Below are 20,799 nucleotides of genomic sequence, written 5' to 3'. Positions count from 1 at the left end.
AGACTAGACAGTGTGTGTGGGGAACGCTACTCTCAATCACGTTCTGTTTTCCTTTTTGCACATAAAGACACGCCCCAGGCAGCACACCTGGACGCTAGACACATTTATAGACATCACAGGTCGTACTGTGGGCGTCGCTTCTCTGGGCGCGTCAGCTTGGAGTTATTTGGAGAAATCAGTGTCAGTCAGTGTGGTGTCGGAGGAACGTGCGACGGTGGTAAGGAGATTCTCCAACAAAGTTTTCTTTCTTAGACTTGAGTAAGTAAAAATCAAAACTGTTGGTCATAACGACTGGTTCACTGGTGTAAGGTAACCCGCGTGTGGCGACGTTGTGTTTTTGTCCTTTGATCTGGATCAGTACGAACTACGAAGCAGCTGTTTTTACTAATCTTAGTTTTTATCAGTCAAGTCGGGACATTTATCAGGCCGATGTTGTCATGAGAAAACTACGTGGTATATTGCCGAAAGAGATTCTACGCATAATGCACTCATTGAACTGTAGCCTAGCCCTAGTGTAGCCTGTAGGCATACATTGTAAACTAGTCGTTCGTAACTTACAATAAAGTCATCAGATATCCATGAGCGCAAATAATAGGCTTACGAGGCGATGCTGGCATTAAAAGTACAACTATTAATGCCAACGTCAGGGGGGAAAAAACACGGCACAGGGGCAGCTTTGTTTGATCTGTTTTTATTGCACAGGTGTAGTCTTAACAATAATAGCCTACATTCTTACAGACGGCCTCAATAGGCACCATGGGTGAGACACCCAGCGAACATGGTACCGTCACACGATCAGCAGAGGTATGTTTTTTCATCGCTACGATTATTTCATAAGTTTTTATATTGTTTTACTTTGGGGTTCGATCTTTTCTGTTTCCTGGCTTTGTCGCACAGTATGTTGGCTCCTTTCCCGTGGATGACTGCTGTTTGGATGAGCAGATTGATCACCTGCACACTCAACTGAAGGCCCTCAGAGTAAGATGAACCTACTACTACTGGATATTATGTGATGACAGTTATCATAATAAGCTGTATTGTAACAAATCTGGTTTTAATTTAATCAGACATGCAAGAGACGGAGGCCTGTATCCCTGAAATTCTCAATCAAAGGAGTGAAAATGTTTGATGAAGATGAGATGGTAAGGATATATAAATGTATGTGTACAACAACAAAAAATATTTATAGGCTTTAGTCAACAACAATCTGAATCTCTGACTCTGTTTTCACATAGCCTCCATCTGTTTCCACTCAGACCCTTCTCATGGCCCATGCTCTGCGTAGAGTGTCTCTGACCACTGCCCGTCCCTGTGATTCCCAGTTTGCCTTTGTCTCCCACAACCCAGGCAGCCCTGATGCCCAGCTATACTGCCACCTCTTCAAGGCCAGGCATGCCAGAGCAGTAAGATCGCTCCACAACACACCCCCTTTGTCTCTGCTGTGCCCTTGGTTAGCTGTAATTATATCATTCATGGGTATATAAGCCTTATGTCTCCCACTGTTAGTGTTTTAGTCTTCAACTTGAGTTTTGTTTCAACATGAAGGATTCACCATTTGAATGTTAATGAAGACACATGACACTTAACCTCCTTGATGCTGAGGTGGAGCGCCACACCTACCGTCAGCTCACAGTGAAATGTTTATTTAAGCAGATTCATTCATAGTGTTTTGGGAATCAAATTCTTGGAATAATCTTATGTTTTTGAGTGGGGGGGGGGGAGTTGCACCACTCGGTTCACACGGGTGTGATTTTGTTTTCTTCCTCCTTCAGGCCCAGTTCCTGAACCTGCTGCTTTGCCGCTGTTTTCAGCTCTCCTACCTGGAGAAACACCCAGAAGAGGCCATGCAGGAGTCTGTTGGCTCCCTGCCCCGTCGTACCCCCTCACTCCTCAACCACGGCTTTCCTCTCAGTGTCAGCGCTCTGGTGTCCTTCAGAAGAGCCCCATTTAGAGGGTTACTACCAGGGGCCAAGGTTGGGACCTGAAAGCCCATTTGTCATCTAGCTCTCTTATTTGAGGATCTGGGGTGGCACTACTGCTGTTATTCACTCAAACTCTGTATACGTCTTTGTATGTAAATGAGTGAAAATAGATCTACAAGTTCACAATGTGATGATGCATTGTGACATGTCGTAAGTTTGTAAATTGTGACAAATGCAAATCCAACATTGTGTAGCATTTATTATTTCATGTTTCTTGTCCTCCATAGAAAAAAACTAAGTCTTCTGAAGATGGAAGAGAAGAATCCTCCTTCACTTCTTCTCCCTCTCTAGTGCGACAGAAAGCCATCCGCAATAAAGAAATGCGCTCGGGGGCATATCGCTCTTTCACTTTCACCCCCCACAAACAGCGCAATGTTCAGGAGCGACTGAACTCACCACAAGGTGGGCCAACTGTTCAAAGAGCGCTTTCAAGAGTGAAAGAGTTGATTAGGTAATGCAAAACCTCAATGATAATGTGATGGGCTCTCACTCACTGCCTCTTGTGGTGTTGGTTTGTAATAGTAATGTTAAGTGGATTGTCTTCACAAGGTGTAGGTACCGGGTAATAAGGTTCTTGTCTCACACGGGTCTGAAATAAATAAAAGCAACTTGCATTTGGATATTCTCACTGTTGCACTAAATCTTTGACACGTCAGAGCTTGAATTTGAGTTTTCCCCAATGTTTGTGTTGTGTAGTATCTCATCCCTATGTTTTAACAGCATTCCATTCACTCACTCCACTTGGAGGTGGAATTACATGGGATATAATCCAAAGCAAACAAACTTGCCAGAATATTGCCCCTGGGGCATTTCTTGGAATATGATCATCTGAATTTCCAAGAAATGACTATCTCATGAACGTCTTGTGTACGCGTGTGTAAACAGGAAAGGAGGATGGGGTGATATCAGTGCGGCAGGCCCACACTCCCAGCTTGGCCGAGACGGAAGAAGCACTTGCAGAGGCGGTCTGGTGTTGGGCTGGTATCGCAACGTGAGTGATGCACATGTGTCGTGCCTGTCTTAGTGACTCCATATTACTTCCAGGACCAAGGTAAATTGGGTCCCTTGAAGCTCAATGCATTTTCCCATTCAGCGCTTGGTACCACTCTCAGACTTTAAAGAGGTTATATTTGTTCAGAACAAATATAACCTCAAGTTTTGTAGAGAGACTTCATAACTGCAGTAGGGTCCTGCAGAAATGTATGGTGATCGGCGTTGATCAGCGTTAAACATTTGAATGGCAATGCCAAGTAGCACTGCTCACCACAAGCTAAACTAACCCTAATGCAGTTGTGAGTAGCCTTGAAATCGGCACTTTAAAGACGTTAAATTTGTTCGAGACCAGAAAGTGGTTCCAAAGGATACCGTTGTTCCAAACACTCAAGGGTATACCGGGTTCTGAAAGGAGGATGTGTCATACTGGATAGTGGATAACATATCACTGCCTAATTATTTTATTAGTTATGGTACTTGTAATTGTTGGGATATGTTGTTTTTGAGTGGTGCTAGCCACTTCTATACGCACCTGTGTGTCTGTATGTATGGTGTTTGAAGCTCTTTGTAAACATGATTCTGCTTTGGATAAGTGTCCTATTTGGGACCAAAAACTGTTGCAATACTGAATCTGATCTTGTATTTAGGATAGTCGGTGTCTTAAGGCTTGTGTCCTTGATTACAGTGATAGCAGCTCATCCCTGCTTGTGGATGATGTCTTGGGATCCTATCTGCTGTGTCCACATCCCAAAAAAAAGACTTGCAGCTCTCTCATCATTCGCCTCCCGTCAGGCCTTGTCACCTACCTCATTGAAAACACCCGCAAGGGAAAGTTCCTGCTAGAGGTAATGGCTTACAGCTGATTGAATGTAAATGAAATTGTTGCCTTTTTGTTCTCAATGGAAAATATTGAATACAGACTTCACTGGACTGTTTTCCGTCACAATGCAGACTCCACAGATTACTCCTTTTCAGAACTCTAGCTAAATGCCCTGTGAGTAACAGACCAACCAACCATAAAGATGATTGAAGTTTCTGAGCTTACCTTAATGACTGTGGCAACCTATTTTTCCGACTTTGAAATTCATTAAATCAAAGCATTGATCCAGGGGAGATATTGTTGAAGGTACGGAAAGCCAAAAGTTCCATCGACTCAAAAGTACCAATGGTAAAATATATTGCAGCCTGTTGTGAATTGTTAATACTACTGTATTTGCATTCAGGGAGATGGTCATTTTGGAGTTACAACAACATTACACACAATCACTTATTTTAACAACAGCACTGCCTCTAATTGTCATTCACTTTTTTCCTGTCCCAGAAATTGAAGACAGAATTTGGTTCAATAGCTGCCTTAATAGAACACTACACGGACTCTCAGGTTGAGCTGGCATGTCCACTGAGCTGTGCCCGTGTCAACCATTGCTATGAGTGGGAGGAGAGCCCTGCCTCTGCCAGGCCACTTCCACCAGGATTACGCAAGAGCATGAGAAGAGGCAACGTTAAAGCCAACCAGAGAAAACAATGGGTTTAAAACCCTCAACATTGGTGTGTGTGTGTGTGTGTGTGTGTGTGTGTGTGTGTATACCCCTGGAACATGCAACATAAGTGACTGACTATAATGATACTTATTTTATTGCACAAATATTTGAACTAGCTTTTAACCACTTAAACCCTCTATAGAGCGTCGCAGTCCCGCGCCCTACCAGGGCCCAGGAAATTATTCCCCATTAATTTTCCTCATGGACATTTCAAAAAGTATTTATTTAAAGACGTTTACGCCGTGGACAAAGCCAACTCTTGTCGTGACAAATCATGACAACAAACAAGAATTAGAAAGTAGAAAAAAACGGCAGGTTGCAACACTTTTTTTTGTTGTTTTTTTTTTGTAATTATTTGTTTGGTCCAAAATATTGTGTGTTGTCATGATTTGTCACGACTCGAGTTGGCTTTGTCCGTGGCGTAACCGTCTTTAAATAAATACCTTTTGAAATGTCTATGCGACGCTCTATAGCCTTTTTTTTGGGTAAACTAAAGTTGTCTATGTACTCGGTACACTCTTTTTAGCCATTACACCTAATATTTTTGCCAAAAATAGCTGATCTACAAGATGACTATGCATCACAATGTGGTGCATTTTTTAGATCTGTTCCCCCCCAGAATTAGGATGCTAGGGTTTGTGGTTAAATCCTGTTATTTGGTTGCCTTTCCAAACTTTGTGAAACACAATGCACATTCTAATATGTGTAAATGTTTGCTCTTAACATGCCAGTGTTTGCGTCAGAAAGTATGCCTGTCTTACTATTTTTTTCCCCCCTATTTTTAAATGCAAAATGTTTTATATTTCTAATGTAAATCAATTGTATTGCAGAGACATAAATTTGCATTGTCTTGAGAAAATGTTGTCAGTTTATTTTGTGTGTTCGAATTACAGATTTCTGCCAATTGCAACCTGTGAATCATTGTTTACGGTTGCCGAGCAACCTCAGACGCTGTGGGAAAACGAGAAATGGCTGGGGATTGGATGAGAAGAGCGAATTGTGTCGGTCTGTTTTCCATCTGTCCGCTTTGGTCACGGTGTGTCACATACACACATAATAGCTTCTTGCTAGTATCCCATCCATTCATCCACAATGTGTCATTCAGTGAGCATTGGCTTTTCAAATTGGATTCCTACGGAGTTGTGAATCCAGTCCAGGATGTCAACCTAATGTGACTGGCTAATGGCGTTGGTTAATTAACTGAAGCTGAGAACCCGAGCAGACACCTTCAGACAGTAACGGGAGAACAGGTTAAATGACGGGTGTTTTGTTAATTTGACAATTTAAATTCAATGTGGGTTTATTATTATAGTGCCATCTAATTGTATTTTACAGACAAATGTTTGTACAAACTTTGGACTAGTATGGAGCATGTTAGGGTTTTCTTTTTTTAAGCCAATGTATGGAAACAGTTTGCATGAAGGCTAAGTAGAGATGTAGCTTGCTGGTAGGTCAGCAGTTTTGTCTTTGTCTGTTTTTGTACAAAACCCTGGTGGAGTGGACATTGAAGGATGGGCTCAGAGTCAGTCAAGGTGGTGGTCAGATGCAGGCCAATGAATGATAGGGAGAGAGCTCTCAACTGTAAGATGGTGGTGACTTTGGACGTGCTCCACTGTCAGTGTTTCATTGAGAAACCTGGGGTCATGGATGAGCCCCCCAAACAGTTCACCTTTGATGGGACCTACTTCATTGAGCAAACCACAGAGCAGATGTACAATGAGATCGCATATCCTTTGGTTGAGGTAGGCTTGTTAACCATTGTTTAAGCTTTTGTTTATCCATAATATATCTTAATGCATGATGAAATGTATTTTCATATGTCTTCAGAGCCAGGCAGTATACCAACTAGCTCACAGGTCATTGGAAACCTTAAGTTCACAATCTGAAACACAATACAGTGGCATGTTGTGGCAAGACACTAGGCTAAACCATGTAGGCCTATGCCACATCATGTAACCTAGATCCCATTGCAAATTATCCAGACTTAATTATTTACCAATGACCGTGATTATTTTGCAGGTCAAGGTCAGCAGGTGCACTTCAAATAGTTTAACCCATTTTGGGGCGGGAACCCCTTTTGGTGTTTTAAACAGTTATAATTTAGCCATTGAATTTTTTTTGAATTTCTTTTGAAAAATCGTGAAAATATTTATTTCAGAAAACTGGATGGATTTAGATTTAGATTTAGATTAGAAGATTCTTTTTTAATTTTGAGGTCTGGCCTAAATAGTTTAAATATCTGTCAAGTAAAGTTTTATATAAAAACTCTAAGGCAGTTTTCTTTGTCCACAGGGTGTGACAGAGGGGTACAATGGAACCATTTTTGCCTATGGACAGACGGGCAGCGGCAAGTCTTTTACAATGCAGGGGGTGTCTGACCCTGTGTCCCAGAGGGGGATCATACCACGGGGCTTTGAGCACATCTTTGAAAGTATCCAGGTGAATATCCAACTATTGCTACTTGTAAAATTATATTTAGTAGTTATGTTGACCTACTGGTATGTGTTTATATTTCTTTATTATTTGCAATATAGTGTGCCGAGAATACAAAATTCCTGGTGAGGGCATCCTACTTAGAGATTTACAATGAAGAGATAAGAGATCTTTTAGGAATTGACACCAAACAGAGATTGGAGGTAAGAATCCATTAATTCATTGTACAATCTGTTGTCTCTTGATAAAACACTGATTATGAAACCTGTTAGACCACTGTTAACACATAAACATAACTGCTTCCTGCACCATTCCTGCACTGTGTGTGTGCGTGTGTGTGCGCGCGTGTGTGTGTGTGTGCGCGCATGTGTGTGTGTGTGTGTGTGTGTGTGTGTGTGTGTGTGTGTGGTAAATGGCAGCTCAAGGAGCACACAGAGCACGGCGTGTATGTGCGAGACCTCTCCATGCACACGGTGCACAGTGTGGCGGAGTGTGAGCGAATCATGGAGCGAGGCTGGAAGAACCGGTCCGTGGGCTACACCCTGATGAACAAGGACTCCTCTCGTTCTCACTCCATCTTCACCATCCACCTAGAGATCTGCAACACTGGTACACACTCTCTCTCTCACTCTCTCTCTCCCTCCATCTGTCCCCCACATATCTGCTTAAGGCCCAAACCGCACCAACGCAACTCATTGTAACAAAACAGTTTTAAGGACATGTCACACTAATGCAACTCCAATTGCAACTGCCATTGGGGATAATGGTTTCATGCAACTACTCGCAACAGTTTGGTTGCAAGGATTTGCATGACGAATCATTGGTGTGGTTTGGATCTGAATATTCTGTATCTGCAACACGTAATCTTTATTTCAGACAGGAGTCCATATCACATAAGATCAACATACAAAAAAACATAAAGAACAAACAACATGGAAAATGGATAAAAGCAAGCAATTAATACAAAACAAAGTACAGTAGTGCAATAAAAGTACTGGCCTACCCAATCTGCCTGGACGTGACCCGGTAACAGCTCTTGATAGGGTCTGTTAGTGCCACTATGATGCTTTTACTAGACACCTCCAGGCGTTGCATAAAATTGTACATCAGTTGTCTTAACAAAGGTCGTCCTCAGACGAGTCTTCCATCGTTGCTTCCAGTCATCCCGGTTCTCTGGCCAGCTCGTTGGTTCTTTGCACTCCTGCGTCGTTCTTGAGTACATCCACATATGTTAATGTGGTTTTCCTCGTGACCGGTGCCTGTGTGTTGGTTCCCACAGCACTAGTTTGCTGGCTGGCAGCTCTTGGTGTCTTTGTCTAGTCTCATTCTCCTGGCTGCTATTTTCTGGCTCACCCATGGCATTCCATCATACAGATTTGTGTTGGTAACATGTGTGCTCTTACTGATGTTGAGTGCTGCACACAGCATTCTGGTGTAGCACCCATCGAGAGACTTCTGCAGGGTTGGCTTCAGGGTCCAGCATTCACTTCCATATAATGTAGGAGAACAGACTCTACCGTTGCGTATAAGAAGCTGAGTTTGGTTTGACGGGGGAGGTTGGAGTGCCCTCATCACAGGTGGGCACAACAACAGAGGTAAACAACTGACTGGCACTGTGCCACCTAGGAACACGGAGAAGTAACCTCATGGCATTGTTGTATGCCACTCTAAGCCGTTTGCTTTTTACTCTGTAAGAGGACCAAAGCGGGGTGACATATGATCTGAATAGTGCACATTTTACATCTACTGAGCATAGATAGACATACATAGAACATTTTCTTAAAAGCATATTGGCCTGAGTATATATTTTTCGACACTGTCGCTGGATGTCACTGTCATCCCTGAGATCCTCTGAGTCTGAGAGGATATGTCCAAGATATTTTAATTCCTTGGACACAGAGTGGCATGTATTATATAACTGCACACTATAAATAACTAAATTCTCTTGTTTATGCACACATTCCAGAACCTCACAAACAGTCCTCGGTCAGCGATTCGGCCTCAATTCTTAGCATCTGAAATTGTCTCACATTACATCCATTATTAATAAGTGGCAAACGGTAACTCTTTTGTCTGTGTTTTTCTTTGTCCCTTGTTTTTGTTTAAAATGCCTTGCTGTGTGTGTGTGTGTGTGTGTGTGTGTGTGTGTGTGTGTGTGTGTGTGTGTGTGTGTGTGTGTGTGTGTGTGTGTGTGTGTGTGTGTGTGTGTGTGTGTGTGTGTGTGTGTGTGTGTGTGTGTGTGTGTGTGTGTGTGTGTGTGTGTGTGTGTGTGTGTGTGTGTGTGTGTGTGTGTGTGTGTGTGTGTGCAGATTAAGTAATAGACTGGCTACATTAACCTATGTTCACGGTTCTTGATGGCTTAATTGTTAAAGGTAATGATATTTTTTGTTAAACAAAACGTTCGTTATAAAAACAAAAGGTTAAATCACTATATTCTGATAGTAATCATTGCTATAGAGTGTTTGTTCAATAACAGGAGGGGACCCCCTGTCTCTTCACCTCTTCAATAAACAGAAAATACATTTTCAGGTAGGTGACAAATCACCCCAGGAACTGGTTGGAATAACGTGTTCCTTCCACGTGCTACGTCCAAACAGGGAAACTCCCCCATGGTATAAAGAAGAAACTTGGACACGCATGCATGAAGGAAGCATGAGTTCAAGTCCGTTGCTCTCCCCAGGTTGGCGGAGGGTGTGTAGAGCCCAGGATCACATTCACAAAGGGGTGAAAAATGGGTTACAAAATCGTGGGATAAAAAAAGAAAAAATGCATTTTCTGTTTAATAAAAAGCTGGAGAGACATGGAATCTCCTGACACCGAACAAACACTCTAGTCTATACCAATGAGTACTATCACAATATAGTGCCTTTTAACACTTATTTTAACCAAAGAAAATCACTTGCCCTACATTGTGAACTGTGAACATAGGTCATGTATGTGATGGCAGGGGGCATGCCCTCTGTCTCCACTCCACTGTGCAGAGTTAAGCAGGCCATCAGACCAGCTCTACAGCTGGGTTTTGGGAAGGTATTTAAGGACTTCCAACTTCTCATTTTCTCTCTTTCCTCCCTTTGAAGCAGTTGCCTTACACCTTTTTACACTCACACAGCACATCCATACACTGCAGACATGACTGACTTGCTCACGGGTCTGTTTGTTTTCAGTATTGTATAATAGTATACATGTGTAGTCCGTGTATGTTAAGCTTTAACATAAATGGCATTGTATTCAATTATCATGTAGCAACTTGCTAGTTAATCTTCTAAAATCAGGACAACATGCAAGCACAAACTTGTGTGTGCGACTCTATGGTATGTGCTATGTTAAGTTCTTTTTTTTTAAAAGTGAGTGCATGTTCTTCCTCAATTGACAGACATTTAGAGAAAGTGGTTGCTAAAATACAGGAGGAATGGTGCTGGTACGATTTACCACAAGAACCCTAGCATTCCTTTTGAAGGTATGTTAGAACATTCAAGATTCAAGAGGTTTAATTTGTCACTGACTTATGCAAGTACAAGCAGTGAAATATTGTTCTGACTTTGTTTGTTCCGCAACATTAGGCGAACATTGTGTGACATTCTGAAAATTAGCCCATGTACAATTATGAGCTTGTAGATGTATATTAGCTATTTTCTGCAAAGATTTGGAGATTAGAGAGAAAAGAGGTCCCATTACAGACCCCTGGGAGACTCCGGTCAATGCAGTATAGGGTTGGTTAAACCAGAAAGGACCATGTAGCTGTTATTAAACCCGTTAGGCTGGATCTGAGTTGGCTCTGTACTTGGAGCACTTTCTCTTCATCAAATATAGGCGATCTACAAGCTCACAACACTGTCGCTATGCGGCGCTATCGCTATGTGAACTTGTAGATGAGCTATTTTTGGCCAATATCTCCCCTATAATATGGATGGTGGTTAAAGAATCCAATGCTATCAACCCTCAGATGCTGAAGGCGAGAACCACCTACGAGCTGGTAAACTCAACCTGGTGGACCTGGCGGGCAGCGAACGCCAGTCCAAAACCGGGGCTACAGGAGAGCGTCTCCGCGAGGCCACCAAGATCAACTTGTCCCTCTCAGCCCTTGGCAACGTCATCTCAGCCCTGGTGGACGGGCGTTCCAAGTACATCCCCTACCGCGACTCCAAACTCACCAGGCTGCTGCAGGACTCCCTCGGGGGCAACACGCGCACACTTATGGTGGCCTGCCTGTCGCCGGCCGACAACAACTACGAGGAGAGCCTGAGCACACTGCGCTACGCCAACCGGGCCAAGAGCATCCAGAACAGACCCCGCATCAATGAGGACCCCAAGGACGCCCTGCTCCGAGAGTACCAGGAGGAGATCAAGCAGTTGCGCGCCCTCGTCTCTGGCCAGCTAGGCACCACTGACCTGTCGGGTGAGTGTCATGTCATTCACCATGTTCACACGGTGGTCTTTTTGCTCATATTTCATCCTCGGGAGTCAGTATTATTATAATTTTATTTAATTAAACTTTTTTTCCACCCAGTGTCAATTATCTAATGTAATCCTGGGCGCTACACTTCCTCTGCCAACCTGGGGGGGCAGCGGACTGACTTCATGCTTCCTTCTATGCATGAGGAGTTCAAGCTGCCTCTTTTCACCTGACGGGGGTGTTAACCCCGGCCGGATGTAGCGCTTGGAAGGAACACGTTATTCAGACCAGTTCCTTTCCCCTCCATCAGGCGCCCCGGCTGGCCAGGGGGAGGTAGTTTAGAGACCAGGATTACGGCATGTTCTTTGTGAGGGTACCTACCATAGAGGACACGGGGAGAACATGCAAACGCCACACAGAAAGGCCCTTTCGCCAACCTTGCCTCGGGTATGGGCACTGATGATGCGGAGGAGAGAACACGCCCACAGCGTCCCCAGCGGGAATCGAACCCAGGACCTTTAAAATTAAATCACCGCTCCAAATATGAATATGAATAGAAATGAATACGAGCCCTGTCATCAAGGTTATTTCGGAAAGCAACCGTTACATTTTCAGAAACCGTGCGTATTAACTTTCGGGACTAAAACATTTTAAAGAAGTTATACAAAATGCTGGAACGGTGTGATATTTCTTAAATCATGTCTTTGTCAAACCAACTCATCTTTTTCTACCATGTATACTGTATGTATGTAGCCCTGCTGACCCGTCAGATGTCTGAAGCTTCCTCATTGCCTCGGGGGAGCTACAGAGAGGAAGAGAAGGAGAATATTAAAGAGGTAGGCTTCCTAAAATGTTTTGAGTGTGGCTTACATATGTTTATCATGTTCTGTTCTGTTGAAAGGTGAGTTCAGTGTGCTAAATTATGTTTGTCCCCTATACCTAGTGATAAACACCAGGGGAACATAAAAATAACAGACATTGTCAAAAGTAGCAAAAATAGTTGATCTACAAACTCATAAAAAGGGTTCAAGTGATTAAGGGTGTCCCGGTTTTGGGTTTTTTTAAATATGGTCACACTATCCTAATCTATTTGGAGAGTGGGCATATGGTCATAGAAGTTAATTTCCTGTGCTATTGCTGTCTTTATTGAACTCCCTCTTCCAGGAGTATGAGGAGAAGCTGGCCAAACTGCAGGCAGAGTACAATGCAGAACAGGAATCCAAGGCAAAGCTTCAGGAAGACATTGCTGCCATCAGATGTTCCTATGAGATCAAGCTGTCTGATCTGGAGAAGGCCTCGGCCAGCAGAGGGAGCTCTGCCTCCACTAATGGTATTAGACACACATGCCATATAAGCCCTGTCTCAGGATAAACATCCATTATAACATCTTATATTGACTGCTGGGCAGATTAATTACCTACTTGAGCTTCCAGATCTGATATATAAATTTAAAAAAACGGAACGTGAAAGTGGTTAAAGGACGACTTTACCCATTTTCTAAATATCTTCATATAATTGAATTGGTCCTCACTAATGCTCATTTATAATATGGCACCACGTTTGTCTACTCAGTCTGTATCACTCGTGGGTGGGTTTCTGAAGTGTCATTCGCAGCCCTCCTATGAGACACAGACCGAGTTTAATTTCCTTTTTACCATTTCATCCTGAGGACCAATCATATGAATATAAGTTGAAGTCGTCCTTTGAGTCTGTCTGTAGATTTTTTAAAATGTTGAACCAATAACGCAATAACATTTCCTGAAAATTAACCATTTTGAACATACAAGGTTTGCACCTGACAGCGACAATACACTAAATGGTGAATGCGTTTGTCTGAACTGTAACCTTCGTCCCTAGGAGTATAAGTTCCATGCTTTATTAATAGATCTACAACAGACCACAGATCAGATCAAGAACCACAGTTCTGTTTTCAATTGATTTCACTTATAAAGTAATTTGAAAGCATCTGGAGCAACATATTATAGTTTATTAGTTTATAGCAGTGAGATATAAAAAAGAACATCAGGAAAGGGTACACCACACTTGCGTCTTCATCATTATCAGTGTCCTTACATGGAGATGTTTCATTTATTTTAGGGGTCTTCGACATTTTTAAGGCCTAGGACCGCTTTGCAGAGAGACAGACAAAGCACAGTACCTATATAAAAATGTCTTGTCTTTTTTCAGTTTTTTGTCTTTTTGCAAAAGAGGCTTTCAAAGCTAAATAGGAGGCTTTCAAAGCTATAAGCCTAACTCACCATATTTAGCCGATTGTCTCATCAATGTTTGTTAACCACTGAGTTATTCTCCTAACAACTGAATCTATCAGTTGCATGTCATGTAGTGTCGCCGGATGGTTTCCAGATTGACCACTGCTAGTGAAACTAGCTTTTAGTATTTTACAGGTTTCTAAAGTGATGCTAAAGCTTTGATGGCTTTATAGATTTGTTTGACAGCACTACCATCAGTGTTGTGTAAATTACAGGTTTTTTGGTTTGTTTGTTTGTTTACCAATTATCTTTGCCAATATAATTTTGGATTCATACATTTCTGGAAAAAATTTAAACAATGTAAAAAAACATGCCTATCACATAAAATGTGGCATCCTCTTGTTTTAACTCTTTGGTGCTGTGGACCCCCTGTTGAAGACCCATGATTTTTGTGATGTCTTGCTTCCTGATCTCGCACCGGAAGTTCCACGAACACATGGCAGTGAATGGAGCCGGCTGGACCAGTTCATGAACAAACATTATTTCGGAACAATTGCGACCTTTGTCATATACTCTGTTCTGGAATTTAAAATATAACTATATATATATATATATATATATATATATAACTTGTTTTCTAATCGCCCCCTTACGATGTGCACAGTACATAATTTTATTTGAGGATCTAAACAGTGGCAGGTATTGTTTCTGTCTCGGCGGTATCGCGAGATATGACTGCCAGACAGGAAACGGTGGAGAGTCTTGCGATATTTGGTACGTTCAGAAACGTACTTTGTGCTTTTTAGTTACCTCTATGTAACACATCGAAAAGCAACACAGCAGACAACAATGTGTTATACGTCTTCTGTTATTTTTCAAGAGGCTATTCCCGGTACTTTGCAAATGTCTGTCATTCAGAAATAGTGTTTGTTCATGAGCTGGTCACCGAGCTCCGGGTGTAGTTTGCCTCCCATGGGGCGACGAATCTGCCATCTGGAATTGTGTGATCTTTACCTTCTTTTTCATATACCTTGATGTCAGGGGGCTCCAGTCATATCCATGAGGAAGACTCTTCCCACAACACTGAAGCTATGTGCCAAAGCCCTGCTGAAGAGCTGCTCCAGTCAAAGGTAATAGAAGCCTGATACATACTTCATGACCATGTCAACTTGCCATTGCCAAAAACTGATTTTAATAATCTGAAAATAACATGTGATGTAAAGAATCTGTTATTATAACTGCCTAAGAATGACCACTGTACCCCCACCATTGTAGTGCTTTTATTTTGTAAAAACAAATAACAATTGATGGATTACTTCATGAACACTTTGCCAAAAAAAGCACAGAAAGTACAGTTAATACAAATTGTAAATACAATGTTGAAAGAGTTGAAACAAGAAAGCACTATGGCTTGTTTACATTGCGGTCCTGTATTCAATTCATTGAAACATTTAGTGACAGACAATTATACAATACTATGCGAAAAACATCATAATATGATGTTTTTTGCATAGTATTGTATATTTTTCTGAAATGAAAGTGTTTAAATTTAATGAAAGTGTTTAGAATATAAAGACATTTTGTTGGTTTATTTGTCCTTCAGTTTCCTTCAAGTTGTTTGTTGGCATCATTATCATTCCATATTAAAACCAAGACACAGCAGAATGCTAACAAGCCATTTTAAGGAAACCACAAGTTTCAAATTTGAAAATTCTCAGTCTTATTCAAGTTCGAAGCAGTGCCATGCAAACTGGAGGAGGAATGCAACATGTTAATCTAGTTCAGTGGCTATTTTGTGGGGTTGAGAAATAAAAATGAATCCTTACAGGTCTGTAATTCTGAGAGGTCCTTGAAATTAAAACGTTTGAGAGCCACTGGTCGAGTTGGTTGAAATGTCATCCTCCTGTAGGGCAGTGAGACCCTTGCAACGCACCCAGCGGTCAGTGTCCAGAGACTTCCAGAGGGAGAGGAACACGGGGACTCATCTTTCATCACCACACCAGCACCGCTGGACCAAAAACATGTCCTACAGAGGTATTTATGATGACATGTACATGTACACACATATTCACATTCCACAATCAATCTTGAATGAAAACTTTGTGATATGACATTATGCAAGGTGAGACAATTTACCAAATTGCATAATACATGGATCACCATACTTTTCCATGCCATGGACTGCCAAATGGGTCCGCGTCAATATGCCGACGGTCCATTGGTCCGATCGACAACCTACCTCAAACCCTCACCCTAACCCTAACCTCCCCCGGGGCAGACACCTAAACCTAACCACCCACCCTCTCCCGACCCCCAGCGCACCTCGGACCAATGCTCCTTCGGAGCAATGGTCCGTCGGATCATAGGGTGCTTCCCCTGCCAAATAGCCATAGCCTCTGGCTGTTGGCCCCGTATTGCAAAACCAATTTAAACTAATTGCTGACAAGCTCACACTATGCGTCACAATGTAACACGTTGTGAGCTTTAATAGATGGACTATTTTTGATATTTTCAAAAACACAATCTTCTGAATCAATTGAATTTGTATTATTTGAATTTGAAATATATTATATAAGTGTTATTTCTTATGATTTTTATATTCATCTCCTTTCCAATTGCCACTCCTGGTACCCTGTGGTTGCTGTGCGCCCCACATTAATTTTGTTTATTTGGCCTGCATTCCATTCCATCCTAAAGCTTCCTCATGAGAGGATACATTTTTCCCCAAAGTTTTTTTTTGTTTAGTTTAGTTTATTTGATCATCTTTACAGTATGAGAGTTTGTTTAGCTTTTGTTGATTTTATTTTTTCCTTCTCTCCATCGTCTCCCCAGGCTGCAACAGCTGGAGAAGGAGGTGGTCGGAGGCGAGCAGGCCAGGAACAAAGAGCTTCAGCTTAGAAATCAAGAGAGGAAGACCCTGGCTGACCAGAGGAAGATGCAGCTCATCCAGGCGTTGACCGAGGACAGTGAGGAGAGCGACAACGTGCTCCTCAATGTCTACGACTCCATCCAGGAGGAGGTCCACGCCAAAAACCAGATGCTTGGCAAGATCCAAGGAAATGTGAGTGAACGATAAAGTACATGAATAGCTATGCTATCAAGGGCTCATAGCGCAAGAGCAGTATCGTTTCCTTATAATTCATTGTATATGTTTTATGTTATAACATTGGTAGCCGTGGTAAAATAAGTCTATTACAGTTAAAGGGCCACTTCACCCCTTTTGCAACCAGATCTTATTTTAATTATGTTTGGGAGACAAGAAACACTTTCCTGCTGGGGTTTTTTATGTGCAATATGTGTTTTTAGATATTTTAGTATTTCAAAGTGTCTGTGATGTCAGACACTGGTCTCACTGCTGGATTACTACAATGGTCATAATGCTTTGCTGCACTCACTCCACCTTGTGGAGAGGGGTAGGGCTGTCTTACTGAGACAACGTGTAGTCCAAGGTTAATTAAATAAGGTTAGGAAGCGAAGACCGTATGATGGACTCCATGTTGCTCCCTGGAAGGAAAGAAACATGCGCAATGGGCTATATGCAGCCAACACTTCCGCATTCACCTTCCTTGGTCTCAACTGCGCATGTTTCTTTCCTTCCAGTGAGCAACATGGAGTCTACCGTACGGTCTTCGCTTCCTAACCTTATTTAATTAACCTTGATGTAGTCCAGGAAGGAAGTGAGACCAGTGTCTGTGACATCACAGACACTTTGAAATACTAAGATATCTAATAACACATATTAGTTACCCACATAAGAACCCCCAGGAAAGTGTTTCTTGTCTCCAAAACATCATTACGTTTGCCCGTGTCAACACTAAGGTATTTTTCTATGCGACACTGATTTCGACACCATATGAAATCGGCATCAAACTCAATCTCTAATGATAGCTGAAAGCGGCAAAGCTGGAGATCCGTGACCTGCACGCCGAGTTTGAGGAAGAGAGGAACGACTACCTTGGGACCATTCGCAGGCTGGAGAAGGAAGGCCAGCTTCTGCAGGGCCTGCTGGAGCGCATGGTGCCCCTTGTGCGTCGCGACTGCAACTACAGCAACCTGGACCGGCTGAGGAAAGAGGCCACCTGGGACGAGGACGGCGCCACCTGGAGGCTGCCTGACGTGGTGGTGCAGAAAACGTCACTCCCCTCAGGTGAATGGGAGGTTATGTTGTAAATTGTAATTAAAAATCACACCCGTGTGAACTGAGTGGTGCAACTCCCCCCCCCCCTCTTCTCTCTCTCACTCATTAGCAGGCACCAGTGCAGCACTAATACTATCTCTCTCTGTTTCTGGCAAACAGCGCCCCTACTGGTACTAATAGTCATTTACTGGTGCTCATGGCCACATAGGCGCACGGACACGGACATTGCTGTTCCTTGGAGTGGTTGTACCACTCAAAAATAAATAAAATCACAGTTTGGTATGTTTTAACCCATTCAGGACGAGAACCCCTTTAACCCTTCTGGATGCAACCATTTTGGTGTTCCGGTGTAGGCCTACCGGTAGATATTATTTGGTCACAAGCTATTGTTAATCATTTTCATTGGTTACTTTTACTTACTTTACACAACAACTTTCTCCCCTCCCCCCCACAAAAAAAAGGAGAATTCCTGATTGCATAATCTGTTTTTGATACTTTTGTGTGACACTGTAGTATGACTAGGGTAGGGTAGGTTCATAGATTTACAAAAGATTTCTGCACGGCATCAACAATGTGTGGATTGCAGATCGTGTTTCTGTCATTTACACTTTCACTTTCTGTCTGTTTCTGTCTTAGCTGTGGCCTCCATCGCTCCTAGACTTCCAGCACGTGGAGGGTCAGGTGTTGAAATTGAAGAGTTTAATATGGTGTTTGTATGTGTGCTTTATTCATGCACCAATCCAACACTCAAACTCAAAGTACTTAAATTCAAAGAATACAGGATTGCCTAATTCATTCTCGGTGGTATTCCTAATACTCACCAAGGATGACATTGAGAAACATGTACGCTGTGTGAATATGGTCAATGGATCCTTCATATCTCTTTGTCAGGTGGAGGAGGACAGATACAAGGAAATGTTGGACCGAAGCAACAGTGAAAATATCGCTAGCAACTACTTCAAGTCAAAGAGAGCCAGTCAACTTTTGGGTGGTGAAATATCCAAGGGCCTCGGTAAGACCACTTCTTTCAGGGTCATCTTGATTGAACCACTTAACTAACTGGTAAATCGAAAATAGATGCTCACATTTTGAAAGTAATAACATTTTTCAGGGGTCCTTGAGGGGTTTCCTATAGCAAAATGATGTTAGGAACGAAATGGACTCTGTAACTCTGAGAGTTAGGGGGTCCGTGGCCTAACAAACTACAGTAATGAAGCTGACAACAATCACAACCGTGATGGGATGGTTAACATTTCCCCTTCTGGTGTTGGTGCTGTCCCCACTGACAGAGCTCTTCTCCTGCAGGGGTCCACTCTCCTCCCCTGGTGAATGGAACGGCCCACCCGACAACCAGTAGCTCCAACATTAAGCTCCAGCATGACTCTGTCAGCGCAGAGTCTGTCCTGCCACGCCCCTTCCGGCTGGAGTCGCTGGATGTCCCCACGTCCAACGGTAAGGTGAAGCGGAAGAAAAGCAAATGGCCCTGAGGTCTGAGGCGCTTCTCATGTCCTACCTGCCCTCATACCTGCCACTTTATCTTCTTTCTTTTTTTACTGTAGATGTATGATATTCAGCCTACATGCTGTGATTGATACTGTTGGATTATTATTTTTGTAATAACTACTACGCACCAGCAGTATAATACTGTATAGGCACTTTACAGGGACATTTGAGTGTGTGCTATAGAATAAACTTTGAATGTAACTTTTTTTAATACCTATGTTACTACTAATGGCTAATTTATACTGCATAAAAATAACAGATGTTCGACTAAAAGCATGACCCATGCTTTGGTTAAAAAAAAAGATTTTCAACTAAAAAGCAAAGTTCAAAAGTCTTCATGTACTGTATGACTGAGTCTAAAACATGTCTGCTGCAGATATTTGTACGGTATGTTACTGACTTAAATTGTTAAAATAAACGTTAAATGTTCCCAAATTATTTCTCTACTTAATTTGAAGGAAAATGCCATAACCTGAATTGTATTAGGCCGGTCTGTAAAATATGATCTGAAATAAAATATAAATCCCGTACGGACTACGGAGTACGAACGTCCCTCTTGATACAACATTTAAGCGCTAGTCTCATGAGTAGTGCCTCGTCGGCATGGAATGAAACACGATCTGAGCAACCAACATGCCAGATCAGCTTTTAGTGATGTATCAGAGATGACTTCTATGTCACACGGGGTGAGACGGTGGGAATGCTGCCATGGCAGCATGGTGTTGACGGTTAACAATCACTTGTAAGTTGTCACGCGTGACCTTAAGTGCCTTATCTGACACAAATGTGTGTGAACCATTTAATTGGGAACCCAAGGTGACAATGGGCATGAAACTGGACAGAAACAGAGTACTTTATGAGAGCATTTACAAAGAAAAGAAAGAAACAGAAAACGGCTCAAAATGTCACACAGGCACTTGTGGATGCGTACAATAAAGACTACAACTGCACTAAACTGGAACCTAACTTGTGCGAGCTGTGAGCCATATTATGCCTTTTATATTATGTTTTCTGCTCGGCACATGGTTATGGATATGCGTGTTCCTCCTCAAGAGTGCTTATCCTTATGTAATGCTCTGTATCATTACCTACGCTATGACGGTATGTTTTTAAAGTGTTCTTAGAATTTGAGGATTCATTTAGTGACATTTTTCTTTTCTTTGAATGAGGCAATGACAATAGCTGCACAGTTAGATTGGAAGACATCAGATAATGAAATATTGAAAGAGATCAGATAATACATTCAATCATCGTAAGAATAATGACTTTTTCTTTCACAAGAAATCACAAAACTATCTTGCATCTGCCCCTTTCCTCATTAATCCCATCTTTCCGCTTTTGCCCATTGACTATTTTCTCCCTCCCTCTATCATGTTTCTAATTTGGCCTATGGTTCATCCATTGTCCAATATTACTTGGCCAAGTGTCGGTTTCAAAATGTGACACCCTCCATTTGCACGCCGCTCTGCCCAGACATGGATATGTGCTATCATTGTACAGGTACATTACTTCAGTGAGAAACCACAAGCGACGCCTAATACAGTCATTAGTGCCCATTGTATGCATAGTAGCCTATCTGTAGCTAATGCAGTTCTCAGCTGCACAG

The 20,799-nt window shown here is 42.3% G+C and overlaps 2 protein-coding genes across 4 annotated transcripts; both read left to right on the top strand.

Annotated features, from left to right (window-relative positions):
• The first annotated feature begins 567 nt into the window (after positions 1 to 567).
• Positions 568 to 5,370, top strand: sh2d5 (SH2 domain containing 5). 3 transcript variants are annotated; one of them, XM_080775185.1, is made up of 9 exons: positions 568 to 804; positions 898 to 978; positions 1,068 to 1,142; positions 1,236 to 1,403; positions 1,773 to 1,973; positions 2,210 to 2,384; positions 2,868 to 2,973; positions 3,661 to 3,820; positions 4,297 to 5,370. In XM_080775185.1, the coding sequence occupies exons 1-9, from the start codon at positions 757 to 759 to the stop codon at positions 4,507 to 4,509; spliced, it is 1,227 nt and encodes a 408-aa protein (XP_080631311.1). In that variant the 5' UTR covers positions 568 to 756; the 3' UTR covers positions 4,510 to 5,370. The 3 variants fall into 3 exon arrangements, with proteins under 3 accessions (XP_080631311.1, XP_080631312.1, XP_080631313.1); XM_080775186.1 differs by having other exon boundaries at positions 1,257 to 1,403; positions 4,297 to 5,365; XM_080775187.1 differs by lacking the exon at positions 1,236 to 1,403 and having other exon boundaries at positions 4,297 to 5,368.
• A 282-nt stretch (positions 5,371 to 5,652) lies between these two features.
• Positions 5,653 to 19,361, top strand: kif17 (kinesin family member 17). The gene is made up of 14 exons (XM_080775177.1): positions 5,653 to 6,258; positions 6,809 to 6,955; positions 7,051 to 7,152; positions 7,369 to 7,558; positions 10,893 to 11,345; positions 12,096 to 12,178; positions 12,507 to 12,672; positions 14,594 to 14,682; positions 15,462 to 15,586; positions 16,385 to 16,613; positions 17,441 to 17,699; positions 18,327 to 18,403; positions 18,582 to 18,702; positions 18,996 to 19,361. The coding sequence occupies exons 1-14, from the start codon at positions 6,028 to 6,030 to the stop codon at positions 19,175 to 19,177; spliced, it is 2,454 nt and encodes an 817-aa protein (XP_080631303.1). The 5' UTR covers positions 5,653 to 6,027; the 3' UTR covers positions 19,178 to 19,361.
• Positions 19,362 to 20,799: the final 1,438 nt, after the last annotated feature.

Source organism: Protomyctophum bolini, assembly GCF_963924005.1.
Source record: "Protomyctophum bolini genome assembly, chromosome: 2".
Classification (NCBI taxonomy): domain Eukaryota; kingdom Metazoa; phylum Chordata; class Actinopteri; order Myctophiformes; family Myctophidae; genus Protomyctophum; species Protomyctophum bolini.
Note: the sequence above shows the minus strand (reverse complement) of the source record. Positions and strands in the feature narration are given on the sequence as shown.

Excerpts from the sequence above, each read along its gene's own strand:
- kif17 (XM_080775177.1), top strand. The coding sequence starts at position 6,028 with ATGGGCTCAGAGTCAGTCAAGGTGGTGGTCAGATGCAGGCCAATGAAT. Across the intron at positions 6,259-6,808 it reads TCGCATATCCTTTGGTTGAG|GGTGTGACAGAGGGGTACAA; the intron begins GTAGGCTTGTTA and ends CTTTGTCCACAG. Across the intron at positions 12,673-14,593 it reads GAGCTCTGCCTCCACTAATG|GGGGCTCCAGTCATATCCAT; the intron begins GTATTAGACACA and ends CCTTGATGTCAG.
- sh2d5 (XM_080775185.1), top strand. The coding sequence starts at position 757 with ATGGGTGAGACACCCAGCGAACATGGTACCGTCACACGATCAGCAGAG. Across the intron at positions 1,143-1,235 it reads TGTTTGATGAAGATGAGATG|CCTCCATCTGTTTCCACTCA; the intron begins GTAAGGATATAT and ends GTTTTCACATAG. Across the intron at positions 3,821-4,296 it reads AGGGAAAGTTCCTGCTAGAG|AAATTGAAGACAGAATTTGG; the intron begins GTAATGGCTTAC and ends TTCCTGTCCCAG.